The sequence below is a fragment of the Leptidea sinapis genome, chromosome 38, assembly GCF_905404315.1.
Source record: "Leptidea sinapis chromosome 38, ilLepSina1.1, whole genome shotgun sequence".
Classification (NCBI taxonomy): Eukaryota; Metazoa; Arthropoda; class Insecta; order Lepidoptera; family Pieridae; genus Leptidea; species Leptidea sinapis.
Genome location: NC_066302.1, coordinates 7,270,098 through 7,291,634, shown reverse-complemented (window position 1 = coordinate 7,291,634; position 21,537 = coordinate 7,270,098). Strand labels below are relative to the sequence as shown.

At 34.2% G+C, this 21,537-nt stretch overlaps 2 protein-coding genes across 4 annotated transcripts in view; one reads left to right on the top strand and one right to left on the bottom strand.

The window, feature by feature from the left end:
• Positions 1-21,537, bottom strand: part of LOC126975955 (serine/threonine-protein kinase unc-51) — an 87,543-nt gene that overhangs the window by 31,342 nt on the left and 34,664 nt on the right. For both annotated transcript variants that reach the window (XM_050824080.1, XM_050824081.1), the window contains exons 3-5: positions 15,934-16,150; positions 15,024-15,097; positions 13,274-13,434 (exon numbers count right to left, since the gene is read on the bottom strand). In XM_050824080.1, coding sequence (XP_050680037.1) covers positions 13,274-13,434; positions 15,024-15,097; positions 15,934-16,150 — 452 coding nt within the window. The remainder of the gene's footprint in view (positions 1-13,273; positions 13,435-15,023; positions 15,098-15,933; positions 16,151-21,537) is intronic.
• Positions 16,820-21,104, top strand: LOC126975957 (uncharacterized). 2 transcript variants are annotated; one of them, XM_050824084.1, is made up of 5 exons: positions 16,820-16,897; positions 18,822-18,886; positions 19,395-19,854; positions 19,932-20,069; positions 20,153-21,104. In XM_050824084.1, the coding sequence occupies exons 2-5, from the start codon at positions 18,843-18,845 to the stop codon at positions 20,828-20,830; spliced, it is 1,320 nt and encodes a 439-aa protein (XP_050680041.1). In that variant the 5' UTR covers positions 16,820-16,897; positions 18,822-18,842; the 3' UTR covers positions 20,831-21,104. The 2 variants fall into 2 exon arrangements, with proteins under 2 accessions (XP_050680041.1, XP_050680040.1); XM_050824083.1 differs by lacking the exon at positions 16,820-16,897 and having other exon boundaries at positions 18,720-18,886.

Genomic DNA, 21,537 nt, shown 5'->3' with positions numbered 1-21,537 from the left:
TCCAGAGAACTAATTTTGACGTATAATACAATTGGCTGCAAAGGAATATACAATACTGTGAAGTATTTTTGCATTTTGAATTAATTTCGTTCGTATTCCGTGTTTTTTGTACTACAAGAATCAACATAATTACTTTTGTAAATAGTTTTCCACCATCTATCGATGTTTACTAAGGTTGCCATCACTAGTTTTAGTACCGCGGACTCTCGCTACATGGCCAACAGCACCAAAATGGCGAATATCAAACAGGCACAAAGGTACTTTGACAGCCGCCAGTCCAGTGGTATATAGTAGAGGTCAGTACGTTCGATACATATAGACAAATCATGTCGTTTATAAACAAAGCTGAAATTATGAATATAATCCACAAATGACACCAAAATAAGCTTCGACTGCCATATCTATAAAATTAATAATTTATACTCGTTGTTTTTATATTAGCTTCAACTGTATGTACTATGTAGCGAAACACTAACAAGAGAAGTGTGCATCATTTTATAAAAGTACCTACTAGCTTACGCAGCAAACGTTGTATTGCCGATATTAAAATCGCGATACAAAAGTAACTGTTGATCGTAGATGGGTGAAAATTTGAAGTTATATGTAGTTTTAATGACTGACTGACTCATAATCAAACAACTTTAAAAAAAATGTCGAATGGACCACCCTTAACATTAAGGGGGACGAAAAATAGATGTTGTCCGATTCTCAGACCTACCCAATATGCACTCAAAATTTCATGAGAATCGGTCAAGCCGTTTCGAAGGAGTTTAACTACAAACACCTTGACACCAACATGAGAATTTTATATTTTAGATAAGTATTATATCGCATATATTTAATACGACAATAGTATTAAATTAAAATTAAAGAATAATTTACCCACTAAGGGTAAAAAATGACACTTATGAATGTTAAAGACATCATTGCCTCCGCTTCAGAAAAGGCTTGAATCACATGTAACAAGAAACTACATTTATACAATATGTGCAGTGATGCAACAAAAGTCGGCCTGCTTTAAAACCAAAGGCCAAATGACGAATTGAATAAGTTTTTTTTATTGCCAAGACTTCGATAAATAAATAAATACATTTAAGTTTACTTTTTTAACTTACTTATGTAAGTAATTACTTCTTTGACGTTTAAGTATTTTTGTTACGTCCTGCTTTGAGGGCGCTGCTCTCGAATTTTTTCCAAGACAACAGGCAAACAGCGATTGACATACCAGTCTGCAGTAACTGTCCTTTCATCTTAATAACAATTTCTCTCTTAAGTATAATGACGTTTGAGTATTTTTGTTACATCACTTTACATAATATATTGTAACTGAAATGATTTGTAAAGCGAAGAAGCTGTTAATTTTCATTTAAAATTGTGGCAATGAGTTTCTTGCCACTTCTTCTCCTTAAAGCTCAACCTTTAGTGAAGTGGCGGTAAATTTAAAAAGAAAAGAAAATGTAACATTCATAAACTTGTGTCCTTAACCTACATGAATAAAGTGACTTTGATTTTGAAGTTTTATTAAGATTACATTACGTCATAAAAATGCATTTTTATTATTTGTAACAGAACTTATGGCTATTGGTTCAAGTTGTTATCAGAACAGAGGCCAGTGTACTTGACTCAAAACTCGGCCACTTTAAGGAGTTTTCGCACAATTTCATCATAATATTCGAATTAGAACAACGCAGCTCTTAATATTAAACATACAGTAGTCAGTATGTATATGATATAAATAGCACAACACGTTTAAGTCCGTGGTAACAATGAAGTTTCGAGGCTAAGTTTTTTATATAGTAACCACTGAGAATATATTATTATAACCGGTAAAATAAAAACTATTTCTGACCACAATCAATTAGTTGTGGATCGTGCGAAAATAAACATTAATTATAACTTTGGTTTTACTGTAATTACATTATGTAATCATTGTTATGTTGATATGATCGTCGAAATTTAATTTAACAATAGTTATACGGCCGTTCAAAATGTACTATCTATAGATAGAGATAAATTACTACCTTCTACAATAATCTGAAGCTGTCCCAATATACCCGATAAGTCATTCTTTTCGCGTTATATTAGGACACAATTACAATTTCCATACAAACTTCTATCGCTGGTAAGCTATACGTCCTCCCATTGACAGACAGCGTGTACGGATAAGATGATTTACCGTCGATAAGTTTATTTGGACAGAAAAGTCAACAATAGTTACGATTTTTATCTCAAGTAGGCCACAACCGGAGATAGACTGAATATTGGGAACGGCCAATACTGTGCATGCAATATTGACGGCCTTTGCAATTTCTTACAAAAAAAATAATTTCTCACATATACCTCACTGGGCTGGTAACTATTAAAGTAGGTAATAATTATTACCAATTTAATGCCGTTAAATGTCAATTGTTCGGATGTAGCGCAAAGCAGCTGCTAGCGAGACATCAGCTGTTCAGTCTCTATGTCTGTCGTGTATTTTTAGCCATAAACAACTATAATACGTAAGGTTTCCTTTGCCAACTTTAAATAGTGACATAACTCAAACAGTAGACCAAGTGACGCATTTATTAGTTCACTATACGACCCTACCGGGAGTAAAAACGGAAAGAGGAATATGAAAATATATAAACGTGTATCACTATTTGGGTCAACGTGCGGACGCTCCTTTGAATATGGTGAAAAAAAATATTCTGTGACACAAAAAAGGTCCGAGCTTCTTATTATTGGTAAATAATAATAATCTTATGATCACTATTTGTGATTGTGAGTATTTCGAAGAGTTCACGAGTACGAGCGCCAATCCAATGACGCGGCTTCTCTGAGTATTTCTCATTGACTTAGCGCTACTTTTTTAGATAGCGTTATCAATTGAACGTTACGATAAGGCGGACAGTTTTAAGAGGTTCTTATATATCGATGGGTGGAATACATTGAAACGTTTGTTTATGGGGTTGTCTTATTGGACCTGCATTTGACTCCATGACGACGCGACGCTGAGAAACTTCCTTTGTCACTAACCGCCTCTTACAATTATATAGAACCCTTCATACAAACTCTATTATTCTTGACACTCTTCTTGGTCTAGCACTTCACAGTACATTCCAGATCTGATCTGAAGTACTCATGGGTCGACCTTTCCAAAGATAATCATTTATGCTACACATTTTTTTTTTTTCATGGAAAAGGATTACCAGCGGGCACCCGATGGTACCTAAGTGTGAGTCTCCGCCGCTCATACTCACAACACCAGGGGCTTTAGGGCCCGGGTAACGAGTTCCAATGTGTTTCTGCTTCACGGATTTCCTTATTCAAGAATCTTCAGGTGAGAGGCAGAAGGTTTTAAGCCATATGAAGGGCGAGGAAGCTCCTTTCCTGGCTTCAAAACCCTTTAATTCTTATAAAAGCCATAGAAAAAAATGAATGCAAGTTATCTTAGGATACAAGTGCAACCTGCCAATATCCATTACGGTTTTAAAACGTGTTGCATTTTATTGAGGGTCTAAAAATAAGCAGAGAGATAATTAAGCTAACTGTAGTTCCGAAATAAACATCGCGGTCGTTATCTTTACGATAGCAGTGAATTTATTTATGGAAGCATTACGTTATTTAGCGGTCCGAAATGTTTTGGGTTACTTGTGGTTAGATTCAAGATTTTTGGTACCTTAAAATGTGTTTTAACCGTTTTAAAGCTTACCTACACAAAACAAAAAGTACGTACACTGATACGCATATCCAAATATTTTGTTAGTACCATGTAAACCAAGGTTTTTCGCAAGCTCGGAATGTTTTGACCATTCAGAACCAGATTAATAGTTTCTTTAAAATAATTATGTCAGTGGCAAGTGTCTTCTTTCCATCAGATGAGCATGAGGAGAACGAATACTAGGAAAACTGCCCGTGATATATAAGTAACACACACAGAGTGATCCCATAATATCTATATTCTATAGAGATAATTTCAACAACAACCACAAAGAGAGACAACCTTCGTTTGAAGCAACAAAATGCTATTATTTCAAAACAATATTTTTGCGATAGATACACATTATAATCTTGATCATATCAGCCGAAAGACGTTCACTGCTCGACAAAGGCCTTCCCCAATGAACTCCACGACGATCGCTCTTGCGCTGCCCTCATCCAACCTATTCTGGTGTTCTTGACCTGATCATCGGTCCATCTTGTGGGCCTATAAATACTGCGTCCTCCGCTACGTGGTCGCACTGCACTTGTACTTTACTGCCCCAAGGGCCATCTGCCTATCGAGGTATGTACCCTACCCACTGCCACTTCAGTTTCGTTGGGTTTGGGTTATGTCGATGAATGACTAACACTAAGCAGTGCAAAAAAAACGATCATATCACCGTGGCACTAGATAATATCCGACTCTATTTCATGAAATTGTATACGGGGCAGAAGGGCAATATTAGCTGAATTTTTGCGATTATTCTTGCTTCATCAACAAGGTATCGTATGTAGCTTCATTCGGGTTCGTATTTTGTTATTAAAAGATACCTTGGGTTTTTTGTTCCGAAATGTGGTGGCAAAGAAACCATCAAGAGACAAATGTCTCAAGAGATAGATTTTGTTAAACAGGATACAGACAGACCGCACAGGTAACTTGAGTTGAGAAGCGTCTGTTTTCTCACGGTGTTCCCACAAGTGCTATATACACACATATATATTGTTGCCAAACAAAGCACGGGAAATGAAATCATTTCAAAATAAACACTTCGCAGTAGCCGCATGATAACAACAGGTCAATCTCATAAATTTTCTACTCCGCAACGAATATCTAATTACAAATACGTTACAAGAAATATAATGTACGAAGGGGCAAAATTGTATAACAACTTACCAAAAGATATTAAAGAATTACAATCATTAAATGTTTTTAAAAAAAAACGTTAAAACACCAGATTTAGAAGGATTTCTCATAACTTATTTTGTTAGGCCGCTTCCGGCTATGACTATGAACTAGACCTTAATAAACAAGTACCCTCATAGCTGTCATTATAACAAATAATAAAATAGTGTAGGTATTTCATTCATTACTGTAAACATTTATTTTATACGTTACCCACCTATACACTACGATTTGCCGCTCAATATGTGTATCATGTTAGTTTAAGTATCTCAGTGAGTGAATTTGTATTCTTTTTGAGATAATAAATATTCTGAAATCATATGGAACGAATATAATTTATTATTCGAGTGTGATTATGAATTGTCGATGATGATTGGTTAAACGTATCACTTGATTTTCACTCGCCGCTAATTTTCCGGCGGGAATGGGCTACGAAAACCAAAACGTTGCATAGTAAATTTCAGTGACCGTTCACAATATATCGACAGTTTACGACATCACTAGCGGCCGTTTTCAATAACCTTTCTATCCTTAGTTTAACTTACTAGTCGTAGACAAATCTATCTTTTAACGCTCACTTACTTTTCAATAACCTATTGACAGATAGCATTGGACTATAACTATATTGGATATAACTATGGATAGATAAGATCTTGTCATTAAACGGCGACAGCAATGTATCCGTAAGTTAAACTAAATGTACATAGATTATTGGAAACGGCCGTAGATTAATTACAAACTAACGACTCGTACAATTATCCGATGACATACTAACACAAACTGTGTCAATTAATGTTGAGCGAAATAATACGCAATCACTCTGTTTGTCTTTCAAGGAACGGCTTTGGTTGATCTTTGATACGTCGTTTTCCATAGACGTGAGTCCGTATTCTAGAAGGAGTCTCAAACCGTACTCCATGGTTAAGTGCTTTGTAGTCTCTTTTTAGTTTTCTCTTCATCATGTTGATATTGTGATTGCATTATATCTATATTTTTTTACCGTGTATACACATATGTATAGATTGATGTCATAACGTTTTGAATATTTCCGTAACATCACTTTGTACATAGATTGTAATTAAAATACTTTTTCACTTCTCATGCTCTGAAATTGCTTATTTGTGCACGATAAAGGCTGCACAAAATCGATTTTTGTGCACAACTGCATAAACGTATCTACTCATAAATGTATCTATATTAAGGCAAACAAAATGAGCCATACAGCCAAACACAATAAAAAGTTCAGAGATAGAATTTGCTATCCTATTAATATAATAAATGTGAAAGGTTGTATGTCTGGATGTATGTTTGAACTTCTTTAACGCAAAAACTACTGATTGGATTTTGATGAAACTTTACAATAATATAGCTTACACACCAGAATAACACATAGGCTATTTATTATTTATAAAACTATCGCGTGAATTATACTTTATATGGAAAAACAACGTTTGCCGGGTCAGCTAGTTTCATAATATTTACTTTAATTTATTTGCCTCATGTGTTTATAAGACATAAAAGATATTAAAATGAAAATACGGTAGGTTACGTAATTAATTAAAAATATATACATATTACAAAAGTAATTCAATAGTAGGCTGTATAGGTCTGGAGCCCAAGCCTAATATCAATGTCGTAAGATTTGCGCGGAAGCGGCGGGAAACAGGCCTTGTTTTTTCGTGCGTTTATTAATTTCTTAAAATTTGCTAAAATTGTTAAAAGTGTCCATGTTATACTACTGTTTTATTTCCTCGCAATCGAAATGAAAAGCAGAGTTTATAACTCGTCCACAAAACCGTTTTATCCTCGACATTACTATCAGCTGCTAAAAGTCTCGGATAAAAATGGTTCGTTTTGTGCACTCATTGTAAAATCTACTATAACATGATGAAGCTGTGGATATAGATTTGAAAGAGTGGCAAAGGATTTTTTCCGTTTCTTATCATTACAGCTCAACGTTATCCCAAAAGATAAGAAATGAGACTATGTATAAGTTGTCGTTGACATTCATAATTGTGTTTTTATGACCTAATTTAATAAAGAACTTTTATTAGATTTTTCAGTTATGTAGACAGCGACAACAATATACTTGGTTGTGGATTACGTGTTGAGACGCGTTCTGGACCTATGGGTTTTTAAGTGTTTGTATGTATTCTAGTTACAATAATGTAAGTGCTTGTGAAATATTGAGGGCATTACTTTATAAAAATAAAGAATTAAAAAAAAGATATACCTTCTAAAATAGCTATTAATATTTTCATTTTGTTTCTCATTAAGTATGAACGGTTACGTACGCTGAAAGATTTCAAAAATATTAGAAAAAAAAATGATAAGATGGTTGTCATAATATTTTGAATAAGATTAAAACTAACATGTTTTTATTAAGAAGATTAAAGGAGACATTTTTACCGTTTTACTACCAAGCAACGCAATATTTCGAGTACAAAAATTAAGGTTCTGTATTATACTGGAAGATTATTACAAAGTATATTCACTAAATTAATCAATAATATCGCAAATAGAATAAAACGTTATATTAAGCTTACTTTAATTGCTTGTGGACAGTTGTACGCACTTACGCGGTTAAGCCACGCCCCTCTCTGTTTTGATTACAATATTTATATTGTTGATGGGGGTGAGCAGTAATGAGCCAGTGACTACTGTCAAGCGATTATCGACCTAACGGTGAAGGATCACGTTTAGATTGAGCCATAAAAGGCATTTATTTTCTCAAAAATCATTCCCTTTTTGATGTCACTTCAAACACTACCTGCTTCGGAGCTCTGAGAGAGAAGAAACTCTCCCAGCATTCCTTTTTTACGTTTTTTTTAATAAAATATATACATTGTTCTTTCATTGTTATTGCCATAAATTAATCATAATATAGTTCCAGGCTATCCGATCACTTAGTTATTCAGCTGTGGAGGAAAGTAGCATTTACGACAAATAGATTTATAGATAATGCCTAAACAGCGACTGGGACTTTATTATAAAAGTGTATACATTCACCCTGAAAGCTATTATGTATCCTATGAAGCCTACTTGAATTAGTTACAAGAAATTCTTTATTTCTAGATTTATAATAATGAAAATCGCTATTTAGAGCAAACTATTCCGAATGGCGCGTTCACGCGTAATACAACGAATTGAAAATATAATCCCATTCGTCACAGTAAACTAAGGAACGGAGTTTTTCGTTAAACCTTGAAAATGTACATTGACCACGAGAGATTTGGCTCGAAACGGGTGAGCGTTCCCATGTTGGAAAAAACGGGCGCGGGCGTTGAGTTCATCTCACAAGACTATTGAACAATTATCAATGATAGAATTGTGTTTTTACTGTCGACTGTCAAGAATGGGGCTCACGCGAGCCTCAACAAGATATTTCTTAGCTTTCAATTGTATGTAGCTTTATTGTGAGATATTTCTTTTTACTACACCTTCACGGAAAGTGCCTTTGTATTTACGTGACAACTGGGACGAAACTCCGTCATTTATATCGTATATATCTTCTAATATATAAAATTCTCGTGTCACGGTGTGCGTTGAGTGCATATTGGGTAGGTCTGAGAATCGGACAACATCTATTTTTCATCCCCCTAAATGTGTAAGGGTGGTCCACACGAAATTTTTTTGACATATTTTTTTAAATTTGTTTGGTTATGAGTCGACATTAAAAATACATACAACTTCAAATTTTCACCCATCTACGATCAACAGTTACTTTTGTATCGCGATTTTAATATCGGCAATACAACGTTTGCTGGGTCAGCTAGTATTATTATATATATTACTAGCCGACCCGACAGACGTTGATCTGTAAATAATAAATAAAATAATGTTTTTTTATGAATTTGTCAAAAATATATCATAACATCAAGAATTACTTCGTAAAATATGCACCCTGCTGTCGTAATGAAATTGTTTCACAGCAGAACTGTCAAACCGTGCGTGAATAAATTCTCTCATAGAAATTATGTATGGACACATCAAAGGAAAAACAAATTTGTTGTTTTTATTTAATTCCGAGCATTTTCCTATTTATTCACCTTTTAAACCTTCTCTGGACTTCCACAAATAATTCAAGACCTAAATTTTCCAAATCGGTCCAGCGGTTCTCGAGTTTTAGCGAGACTAACGAACAGCAATTCATTTTTTATATATATATAGATAGATTATTATATTAACTATATCTAAATCATCATCACTTCACAATGACGAGGTCGCTTCAAGTTTTTTGCGGTAATAAGCGCTATATAGACATAAATTGTGTTTATCCATGTGACGTGTGTTACTTTTAAACCGACTTCAAAAAGGAGGAGGTTATCCATTCGATCGGTATTTTTTTTATGTAGATGAGAAGACTCTGAGATTTATGATCCAATTTACGTAATTCTTTTTTTGTTTAAGGCGAATTAGATGCCATTTGGTCCCATAAAAATTTTACATAGTTTGGCCCAGTAGTTTTCATTTCATGAACATTCATATGAAAATTTAAGTCTACCTACATAATTATTTCTGTGTACGTCTTTTTTTTGGATTTTTCATTCAGGTTGATTATATATAACTGACACTAAATCGTAAAATATAAACAAAACTACGTTTAAAAAACCGACTTCAAAAACTGAAAAGTATCAAATAACTAAAAATTTAATTTAATACACCTCTTATGCAAACCTTTACCTTTAATATTAATAAAATACGATAATTTGTATGTGCTACTTATTGATAGCTTTGAACTCGGTGCCAAGCCAAATTTAATAAAGGTACCTACACTCGCAATGCGTGACTTTGAGCGGGATAGCTTCGTCTAGAATCTAGATCAAAACAACCCAAGCGGACAGACACGCGTGGCCAGACAACCTAAATAATTACAGTAAGTAAGCTGCTTATAATATTATAATATTAAGTTTTATTTTGTTTAGGGTTTGGCGTAGGTTTCCAGAAAATTAGTATTTGCTGAGACTATGATCCACGGGTCAATCAGACCCGGGTGACCGGGTACATACCGGTTTTTCAGAGGTATAGAGTTAAAATAGACGTATCGACGAGATGATAACGGAGAGCCGCGGCCCGGCTACGAACACGAAATATACAGTAACATTATCATTAACATACAAGAGGTAAATTTATAGTATTAGTGAGAAGTATTCATAATAACTTCTAGATTGGCTTTTCGTAAAGTTTAATATTAGATATGACAATTTTCTTTCATCCAGTACAAGAAAAACTGACTGTATATTCACGATCTCTCTATTTTTTTTTAATCCGATCATTTGTTTTAGTAATTTGGTAGTTTGGTATAAAATAAGACATTTGAACATAATAATATTGAGAAATTTCACTGCAGAACCCTAAAATGTACGAGGGTCACTACAATCAGGTTACAGACAGAAAGAACACGTGCCGATAAAAAATTAGAGGGAAACAAAAAATATAGTTATTGAGTGAGTTTAATTTATTTACCCGTGAGTTATATTATCATGTTTATCTATACGTAGCGATCAATATGTGATTGTTACCTTTTTTGGTTACTTCATAATTATTCATGGGAGCAAAAAGTTGAAGGCGTTTTGATATTTTTTATTACAATTTTTTTTATGTTAATAAGGAACGAGACGAGCAGAACGTTTAGCTTTTGGTAATTGATACGCGCTGGCCATTACAATGCAGTGCCGCTCAGGATTCTTGAAAAACCCTTGCGCTTGTCACCTTGAGACATAATATCTCAAGTCTCATTTGCCCAGTAATTTCACTAGCTACGGCGCCCTTCATACCCTAATACAGTAATGCTTACACATAACGGTTTCACGGCAGAAATAGGAACCGTTGTGGTACTCATAATCTAGTCGGCATCCTGTGCAAAGGAGCTTCCCACTGGTAAGTACACTGGTACACTGGTATTGTATACATAACAATAATGTTTACTGCAAGTGTTAAAGTTATAATTATTTACATTACAGTTTCTATAAATTTCGCTAATTTGCCTACAAACATACATAAAATTATCAAGTCAACAGTCAAAAAAACTTGTTTCTTTAATATTAATTTTTTCCATAGCGAGTAGTGAAAATAAAACAGTATTAACTATTGAATTAGTATTGAATAAGAAAGTTAGTGAAGCAATGTTATCTAATAGCGTACCACAACCTTAAACTATCTGCAGGTACCAATAATTAAAATATTACATTACATCGGTAAGTGTTTACTGTTTTTTTTAAATAAAATCAATATAAGGTGATCGTGAAATTCTTAATTTATTCGTATTGCCGTCACTTCGCACACCATTGCTGCACAAGTTCGTCAATATCCGGAGCGTTGCAACGTAATGTAGTTACATGGCCATAAATATTGCTACAAACATTATGTTATGTTTTTAAAGTGATAACCCTCACTTCTAGGATTAATGCACACCACCATAGAGCACCGGCACGGAACGCCGGACGTCGTGGGTGGGTTACAACATTAAAACTTCACATTTTTATAATGTATTTATTTCAAATTTGGAACGTATTTCTAATTGCGTTAGAAATTTTGATTATTTCCTATAAGGACAAAATCACATTAAGGTAAGGTTGCAAAAGCAAGACTCCTGTCCTGTACACAAGGCAAGAACTACCCGAACTTGGCGGGAAACGAACGTTCCAGGCTTTACCCGTACTCTCGTTCGTTCTCCTCGAATTAAATAAAACAGTCGAGCATAAGTTAGATATAGAACGAAAAAATTATATATATACTAGCTGACCCGACAGACGTTGTTCTGTATATAATAAATAAAATACTGTTTTTTTATGAATTTGTCAATAATCTCTGGTCCGATTTGAATGATTCTTTCAGTGTTGGGTAGTCCATTTATCGAGGAAGGCTATAGGCTATGTTTTTTTTTTCAAAATTAGGGATCCGTAATAAAATTGCGATTTTTTAACACAAGGTGTAAAATCGAAAACCTATTTTTGCGTGCGCTGCAAAAACTATTGACAATAGAACAAAATGATGTACAGGCTATAATATAGGCAATATTTTATTACTTATAAAACTATCGCGTGAATTATACTTGGCAAAACAACGTTTGCCGGGTCAGCTATATTTCATAACACCAAGAATTATTTTGTAAAATATGCTCCCTGTCAATGACGTTCTATATTATGTATCATTGCTCCCTGTTGTTAACTATAATGAAATTGTTTTACAGCAGAACTGTCAAACCATGCGTTAATAAATTCTCTCACAGATAATATGTCCATACAAAACAAATATTGGAAATAAAAATAATTATGGGTCCCAAATCGAAATAAAAACTATCCTATCTCTCAAGTTGGACTAAACTGCACTCCATTAAGTAATCCCCATTAAAATTCGTTCATTAGTTTAGGAGTCCATCGCGGACAAACAACGTGTCACGTAATTTATATATATTAAGATTATCCACGTATGTCAGTAGTTCAATAGCGTTGGCGGTAAGTGTCAAAGCGCAAAGTGCCTACATCTTCTAGAATGTACATTTCTCGGCTTACGTCAACAATTCCACATAAGGTGTGATCAAGTACAAGCTGCCAGCTGCCTTTGCAGTTCCGTTGCTTTGTCTATTAAGTTTAATATCAATAACATAATTTGAACTCAAATATGTCTACCGTAAGGTTTACTTTTGCTGAAGCAATAATGAGAAGAATGCATCGATATATGAATAGTGCATGAGTGTATTCTTGCAATGCCTTGAGTTATTAAGGTGAAGATGAATTCCAAATACCACGATAAGCTTGACGGAGGGGCACATATTATTTTGATGAATTTACTTCAAGTATTCTGACCTGTTCAACTAGATATCTGTCTCGGAATTCCATAATGAAGACTACTAGGTCGTATCGGTTCTCTAAACTCTTCCTACTAGCGCCATATTTTTACCAGTGGCTCCTTTGCACAGGATGCCGGTTAGATTATGGGGACCACAACGGCGCCTATTTCCGCCGTGAAGCAGTAATGTGTAAGCATAACTGTGTTTCGGTAAGAAGGGCGCCGTAGCTAGTGAAAATACTGGGCAAATGAGACTTAACATCTTATGTCTCAAGATGACGAGCGCAATTGTAGTGCCACTCAGAATTTTTGGGTTTTTCAGGAATCCTTAGCGGTGCTGCATTGTAATGGACAGGGCGTATCAATTACCATCAGCTGAACGTCCTGCTCGTCTCGTCCCTTATTTTCATAAAAAAAATATATTATTTAAGTCGGATTTCTTCGATAATATAGGATAAAATAAAAATATAGGGAAAGAGACCCCTAACAGAAGATTGGTTCATGCAGTTGATCAAAGAGAGTAAGTTTCGGTGATCATCAATGATTGTAGTCGCGTTAGTGATTCTGAGAAATCGTCATAATTTATTATTTCTTATTCAAGAAATTAAAACTTACTTGGGTTGAAGATCTATGCTGTTCTCATAGAACGCTTTAAGCTCATGTGGAGTCGTCGCTTGGAAAGGTGCCTTGCCTGTCAAACACTGGTATACGATTGTTCCCAAACTCCATAGATCAGCTTTTGCGTCATACTTGAGAGACATAATTACTTCCGGTGCCTGTAAAATATTAAGCATTATAACAAGACAAAAAAAATTGCACTAATTAAAAAAAAAACGCAAAAAAAAATCAAATTATATTTTAAGCGTTTGTCGCAGATTATAAAGTTTTACGGTCATTGACCTTTATTCCAGTCTTATTTAAAATGTGCGTGAAACGCAGTTAGTAGTACGCGTACAGTTCAGTCTATCTCTTACTTGAGATAAAAATCGTAACTATCGTTGACTTTTCTGTCCCAATATACTAATCGACGACAACTCACCTTATCCGTACACGCTGTCTGTTAGTGGGACGACGTATAGCTTACCAGCGATAGAAGTTTGTATGAAAATTATTGTAATTCACGCGTCCTAATATAAAGCGATAAGAATGACTTATCAGGTATATTGGGACAGCTTCAGATTATTGACAGCTAATTACTGACAGTAGAAGCTAGTAATTTATCTCTATCTGTAGATAGTATATTGGGAACAGCCGTTAATACACATCTGTCTAGTCACTATCGTAATATTGTCAAAACAGCCATCATAATTCTTGACATTATTTGACATTATAAGTTCACGATATATGATTGCTTTTTGTTTTATCGCTTCAAACAATTCATCATAATAACGTGCCACTAGAACGGAACTAAATTTTGTGTTGGAACGGCACAAATTTCACACAATTACGTTACTACATTAAAGATGTTTTGTTTGATCATTACCATCATCATATATTCACGGTTAGTTCCCAGAACTGTAGGCAAAGAATACGGACCTCTGTTTGTAACGTTCGTGACACACTAACATACTAACCTGGCTTCGTCTATTCGTATCAAACCTTCTACACAAGCTCTCTTATTCTTAACACTTGTCCCCCTTTAAGTTCATCTTCGATCTAATCGTGTAATGTAAGTATCAACTACATTCGCTCTATAATTAATGTATCCACTCCCATGTGACTCCCGAGAATCAGCAGACACGATACATGTTCAACAAATACTGCAAAGTCTAACCTAGGTCACTTTCGTACTCTTAATAGAATTGTTCGCACTTAGCCTTCCGAAAGTTGATCGAACTATAGACATTTTGAATGATAAGCTCTCTGCTTTTAGGTATAAACTTCGTAAATTGATATGTTGCTAGACAGGAATAAAATTTGCTGCTGAACAAATATTATTCATTTTTTAATGTAATATTTTAGTTCTGCCGTATTTAAGTAAAATAAGTTTTGTTCATTTTTATTTATAATTGTATTGTATCTTATGATATAATTGTATTATATTGTATCTTAGTATTAGTTCTTATGTTGTTAAAATTCAAAAATTATGTATGTTTTACTTGCAAGTGGTCGTTGTCTTGTAAATGCAATAACACTTAGACTTAGACTTATTTAGAATTATATTTAATATAATTAATTAGTGATTATTGTGTTGGCGAAGCTAATAAATAAATAAATAAATAATTCTATACAGTCATACAACTTTCATGTATCCCCTCTAGTTTTTTACCAAACCTACACAAAACTATTTGATACTCGGTAAAAAATTTGTAAAGAAAGATAAAAATAAAGATTAACAAATAAATTCTCTTAAAAGTGTACATACCATATACATAGGAGATCCGCAGAGCGTAACAGCCATATTTCCTTCTTCCAGGACTCTTGCGAAACCGAAGTCCGCTGTTGATATTTCAGTCATTATTATTGTGTTGGCTAATATGGCGGAAGACGAGCCATAATAATTAATACGCATTACATAACATTTAATATTAAAATATCAGTTGAGGTTACAAAGAATGCTGAGTGCAATCATAATAATCTTAGATCGATTATAAAATTGTTTAGAAGCTGGTTCTACACAATCAATCTATGTAATTTGTAGATTATAGTTAAGCGTTTAAGACAAACTATAATATCAGTTTGCTAGTGTTATTGGAGATAGTTTCCAGATTACTGCATCAGCAAGCTAGATCCAAGCCAAGCTTTGGTATATCAAGGTGTTTATTCCTTTATCATTTTTCAAGTAGAATTTATTAAAAAATGGACGCCGAGGCAACTTTTATTTTCTATGAAAATAAGGGTCGAAGCGAGCAGGACGTTCAGCTGATGGTAATTGATGCCCTGTCCATTACAATGCAGTGCCGCTCAGGATTCTTGGTAAACTCAAGAATTCAGAGGCCTGAGGGGCACTTCAACTGCGCTCGCCTCCTTGAGACATAAGATGTCAAGTCTCATTTGCCCAGTAATGTCACTAGCTACGCCGCCCTTGTGGTGCCCATAATCGAGCCGGCATCCTGTGCAAAGGAGCCTCCCACTGCTATAACTGTAGCTGCGTTTCAAAAGGCCGAGTTCCAAGAGGACGAGTGCGCAAAGTGCATCGGATACAGCGATATATTGACCCGAATGGACACTATTTGGAAAGGATATAATGAAATTAATAACTTGTGAGTTACTATACTTGCTAAGAAAATAAAATTTGAATGAATCAACTTCGGTGTATGATAGGTGCTACTCACCAATTTTGAGGATGATCTCCTCCGGGTGAGGTGTGCGAGGCGGCGGTACATTGTGAGTCAGGAGGATGTTCTGCGGCTTCAGGTCTCTGTGCACGATGCCCTTCGCGTGGATAGCTCGCATCGCCTCGGCCAGCTGACGGAGGAACGAGCGAATTGTGGCCTCGCTCAGTAGACGGTTCAATTGTAAGTAATCTGCCAGATCACCGCCATTACAGTACTGTGGAAGTGAAAATAAAATAAGTAAGAATAAGAGATAAATTACAAATCAAGCGGAATAGTACAACTCTTTGTTACTTTGTCTTCATATTCATATCTTAACTACCTAAACAATTTTGATGAAATTTCATATCCTCATCAATTTTAATGAAATATTGTATGCGCATAATCTAAGGCAAGTTTACCTTATTCCGTACTTTTCTTTTTTATACCTTATACTAAAGAGTCACTTATTAAACTTTAACATGAAGACCTTCCTACTTACTTAAGTAGCTGATAACAATGTCATTTAACTATAAATTTATCATGAGCTTACATTAAAAAAATATATTCAATCCGTAGATGGAAACAGTATTATTTTATTATTAAATTATTATGATTTAATAATTCAGAAATGCCAAACTCTCCTGCTACGCATCCTCTGCTCCCACAGCACCGCGTCGATCCACTTGTTTCGCCTATTTATCGCGATGATGACCTATAGATTTTTTTGCCAAATTTGCCACGGGTATATTTGCAAGAAAGGCAGTTAAAATCTATGAGCAATTCGCACTTTATTTGCCAAGCTAATTTAATAGTCATTATGTAAGTCAACGCCAAGGTTGAAATTCACCTAAAATAACTATTGTGCCAAATGTAAATAAAGGTTTGAATGAAATAAGCAAGCACGAAGCAGATACTCGAGTGATTCGTACAAGATCCACGTGTTCCTAACATTCGTGTCAGATGTAATAATAGGTTATATTCGGTGAGTGTTTATGGACTACCAAATGTGCTTTAAATTATTATTCAATTTAAATTCAATAACCCTTATAGAAGTTGTGCAAAAGTGGTTTAAATTTCTAAAGATGTTTAGATTAAGAAATTCATTTTTTATAAATTTTATTGCTAAGTCCTTGTGGGACATGTGGATAACTTAGAGGGACTTACTTAACTAGTTTTTAAAGCCAAATTAGAATAGAATTAAAATTTATTTCATGAATAAACCTGACGGCCATGGCCTCATCATCATTCAACACATTAAACCTTAAGTATTAAGTTCATTTTATTTTTATTGAAAACTACAAGAGTGCCCACTACCCACTTGATTGATTTGTGCTGGGATTGGTTTATTGTTGGCTGTATGCGTATTGCGTAGTAACGATTTAGCGAAATGATACGGTTCAAAAGATTATAGGACAAACGGGTGTGGTCCAGGCATGTGGATTTAAATATGTGATATTAATAAGAACTATTATTATTTAAGTATTTATAAATAATAATAATTATTAAAAAAGCATTTAAGGCGACAATAAATGCCGGCGACCTTGAGCGATACGAGTTCAAGGCTCCTATGTAACAAAGCCAATATTAAAAAAATTCTTGCGTCAAAAATGTAACTAATTTTAACAGGCGCAAACAGTTTAATTGCTTACAAACCTCATTAAAGATTACTAATCTGAATAAATGTACCTACACAAAAAAAGTAAAAGCTATAAAAACAACTTTTATGAGAGTAGTATACTAAACAAATGCATCATGCCGAGAAAAAACTTGTTTAACTGCAAAGAAAACTGGTAGTTCATAATAGTTCTGGAGTGTTAACTTTAACCAATAGCAAGCATTAGCAAACTACAAGTAAGACTTAAGGGTATGTGTAACAGGAGAGAGTAGTGTTCATATTCATAGTCAACTTCTCGGCCACCCAGTATATATATATTGATGGTATTATTTAAAAAAATATGTGAACTCTACTTTGAATAGGCAACGGAAAGATTCTTATGACCAAATCAATTGTGATATCATAATGTTCAATTCCACGAATGCGGTTTACTCTTGATTGCTTTTTGCATGAACTGACGATGACTCGTTTCGATTCTTGATAAATTGATACTGTTCTTGTTGACAATTTAAATCAATACATTTACAATACATAAAATAAATAATAGATAAAAAATCTTCTGATTATTGCATGGGCAAAGGCACTGTTGCGCTTGAAAAGGAGATACTAAATATATGCTATTAGTACGCAGTAGTACTCTTTATTCTGTGGTATTATGTTATACTGCGATACATCGCCTATCCGTTATAAGATGTAAATTAAATCCAAACCAAGAACACTCAACCTCTATTTTCTGCAACTCATTCACACAAAAAAGTGACATAATAAATAAAATAATTAATGAAGTGCGAGTGTAGCTTGTCATGCACCCTAAAGTAATAAAGCCTGGCCTGCTTTCATACAGCAAGATGCTCTATCTAGACATAATATATATTCTGAGGTGTAGGTAAAAGAAAGTTTATTTTTTGCGTTGTGTTATTGCAAATTCCCTAATACTTTGTGTATATTTTACAATTATAATTGTTAACTACATTATAATTTATGGGCACTTAAGGTCCTTATGAACATCACTGTTTGCTGCCAAAATAAAATTAAATAAAAATAAAAAGAGTTCCCAAGTTCCAATAGCCGAATCTGCAACCGGATGTTGTCAGAAACTGTAAAATAGAGTCGTTTTCGGTGCGGACATTCGTTATCACGTTTGATTCGCGATAAGGGCGTGCAGCAGGTAATCTTATCGTAGACTGATAATAGTTTATAAGTGTCAGTTAGTTAGGTGGAGCGCGGACCGATGCTGCCTGTCACACAGAACACGACAACTGACTGATTTTCGTTACTATTTCTGTCACAGTGAACCAATTAATTGGCCATCATGAAGAGGCTACACGTATGGCTTTTGTGTATCGCGTACTTTATGTAAGTAAAGCTTCTTTTTAATAAATTTATTTCAAAATAGTGTCTTATATAACTGATTATCTGGAGACAAGAGTACGAGTATTAAAGTGTATTAGAAATTTCGTTATGTTAAAATACATTCAGCTATATATCACAATGTCATATTAAACTTCACTGGTATTCATCCTGTAAGCGGTGCATTATTTGTTAATTTCTTTAAAATTAAAGATGTATGCAATATCTTTGTAATAAACCGCTATGTTAATCAGATAATATTTGTAACGGAACAGACAGAAGGAAATAGCCCGATATTGATTTGCGTAAACAAACTTGGTTTAACGTAAAAAAAATGCAGCCGTTCGGTAAATTGTAGGTTTCCTAGACCATAAACACTTGCAGTTACGCCCTTGTAGCTATCGCTATTCTTATCGACATACTTAGCAATCCTACGTCAGCTCGTTATGATAAAAGATACCCAATTGGTTATGATATAATCACGTGTTAAAAGTGTTGTTAATATGGATTTCAGGTTTTCTCTAAATGTTGGTCGTTGTGACGCACAAGATGTACCTTTGGAGATCGATAGCCAAACACCGCTAGACAGTAAACAACCAGATGATGATATAGAAGGAAGCGGAGATCCAACGATAGATGAGCCCGCTATAGACATATCTAAAAGTATACAGCCCCGAATAGAGCATATGCTACCCATAAACTTCGATGAAGATGAGCAAGATCAAAACATGTCATCAGCGGAAATAACATGTCCAAAACCATGTGTTTGCAGTATTGAAGGTGAAAAAAACAATATTGTTGTGGATTGTTCCGGATACGATCTGACTGAATTACCATTACCATTAGATCCCAGAGTAACTGTACTGAAAATAAAAAATAACAAGCTAACTGAAATCCCGAAAGAATTATCTGAACTCAAGAATTTGAAAATTTTAAGCGCTGATAATAATTCCATTATGGACTTGGCAGCAGGAGTAAGTAACTTATGATTTTATTTGGAATAAATTGAAGCATCAACATTTTCTTTATAAAACGGTTTTTATTCTTGCAGTCCGTGAGTGAACTTCCTAACCTGGTTACATTGACGTTGGCCAATAATCGTCTAATTGAGTATCCTAAAGATTTACAAAACAGTATTTCTTTGGATAAGTTAGAAGAATTGGACTTGTCAGGAAACGATATTAGAACGGTAACAATGTTTGCTATCTACTCTTTAAATTTGCGTATAATATTAGGAAAATTAAACAAAATTACTTTTTGATTGCATTACAGGAACTAAAACCAGAACTATTTACACCATTCAAATCATTACGTAAAGTGACATTACCAAGCACAACATCAGAGTTTCTAGAAGGCATATGTAAAAACTTAAAAGAATCCTTGGAATCTATTTGCACTGAATCATGTAAAAATCAGGTTTACGAGTGTCCTGAAGCCCCACATATAATAGAAGATGAGCTATTTGATGCCATATTGCCCGGAATGATTCCTCTTAACGTGCAAAGCACCACAAATGCTGAACCTACTATAGGTACCGTTAAAGCTGATGAAACACAAGATAAAAACACATTACCAACAACAGAAAGTTCACTTAATGTTACAGAGTTTTCTCTTCGTTCCGAAATAAATAAGGAACCAGCCGCCAATGTAGCCTTTAATTCGATTCTTGTAGCTCCAAAAGAAACAGAGCAACCTGAATCAGATGTTAAAATTGGCGCAAAAACTGCAGATACTACAAAAACAGGGGGGGTTGATAAAAGTATTATAGGAGTGATCGTAGCAGGAATGGTTGTTATAGTAGCAGTTATAGCTATCAAAAAGAATTGGAGCTCGATAAAGAAAAAGTTTAGTTCAACTCCAAGACCCAACGAACGAACAGCAAATGCTAACGGAACTACTCCGGAAGAAGTCCCACTACAGGATAAAACAGACAATAAGTTGCCTGTTTAATCATTACGAAAAACGTTTTTTTGATACAATTTTCGTTTATGCTGTGGACTTATGTGAATGAATTTGATCTGAATGCCAAGAGAGTGTAAAAAGTGTATAAATTATTATTTTCATACCGCTGTGATGTGGAATTGTGTATGCATGAAAAACAATCAAACCTATACAATAGAATAAATTATAAGTATAATTATACGTATTGATACATTTGTAATGTAAATAAGTATTAAACACATTTTATACATTATCTTAGATAATTATATTACGATGAAATTATGATGATTATTATTTTTCTTAAGCATTAATAACTGCATTTCAAAAAAGTTATCTACATAGGTAACTGTTTAAATTAGCGCGTAATATTGTAATATTTCAATTTGCTAATCAATTTTCTATTTAATAAAAAAATTTTATTTAATTGAATGGTATTCATATTTTAATTTGTAGGTATTGTTTGAAATTGTTCTACTCGCTAGGCAAATACGTTGCTAAATTGAATGTATATATATGTGTGATAAATTTTATAGCCTTATTTAAAAATATATTTGTGTTGACGGAAAGGTTGTCGACTGCGGTGCCTTATTGACCGCGTCAGCTCACTCAATACCGTTAGATTTTTTCCGCAAGAGAAACGTGTCATGCTTGCCTGCTTTAAGAGCTTACAATGCTTGAACCATGGGAACAATTATTATAGGTATCATAAGTAACGA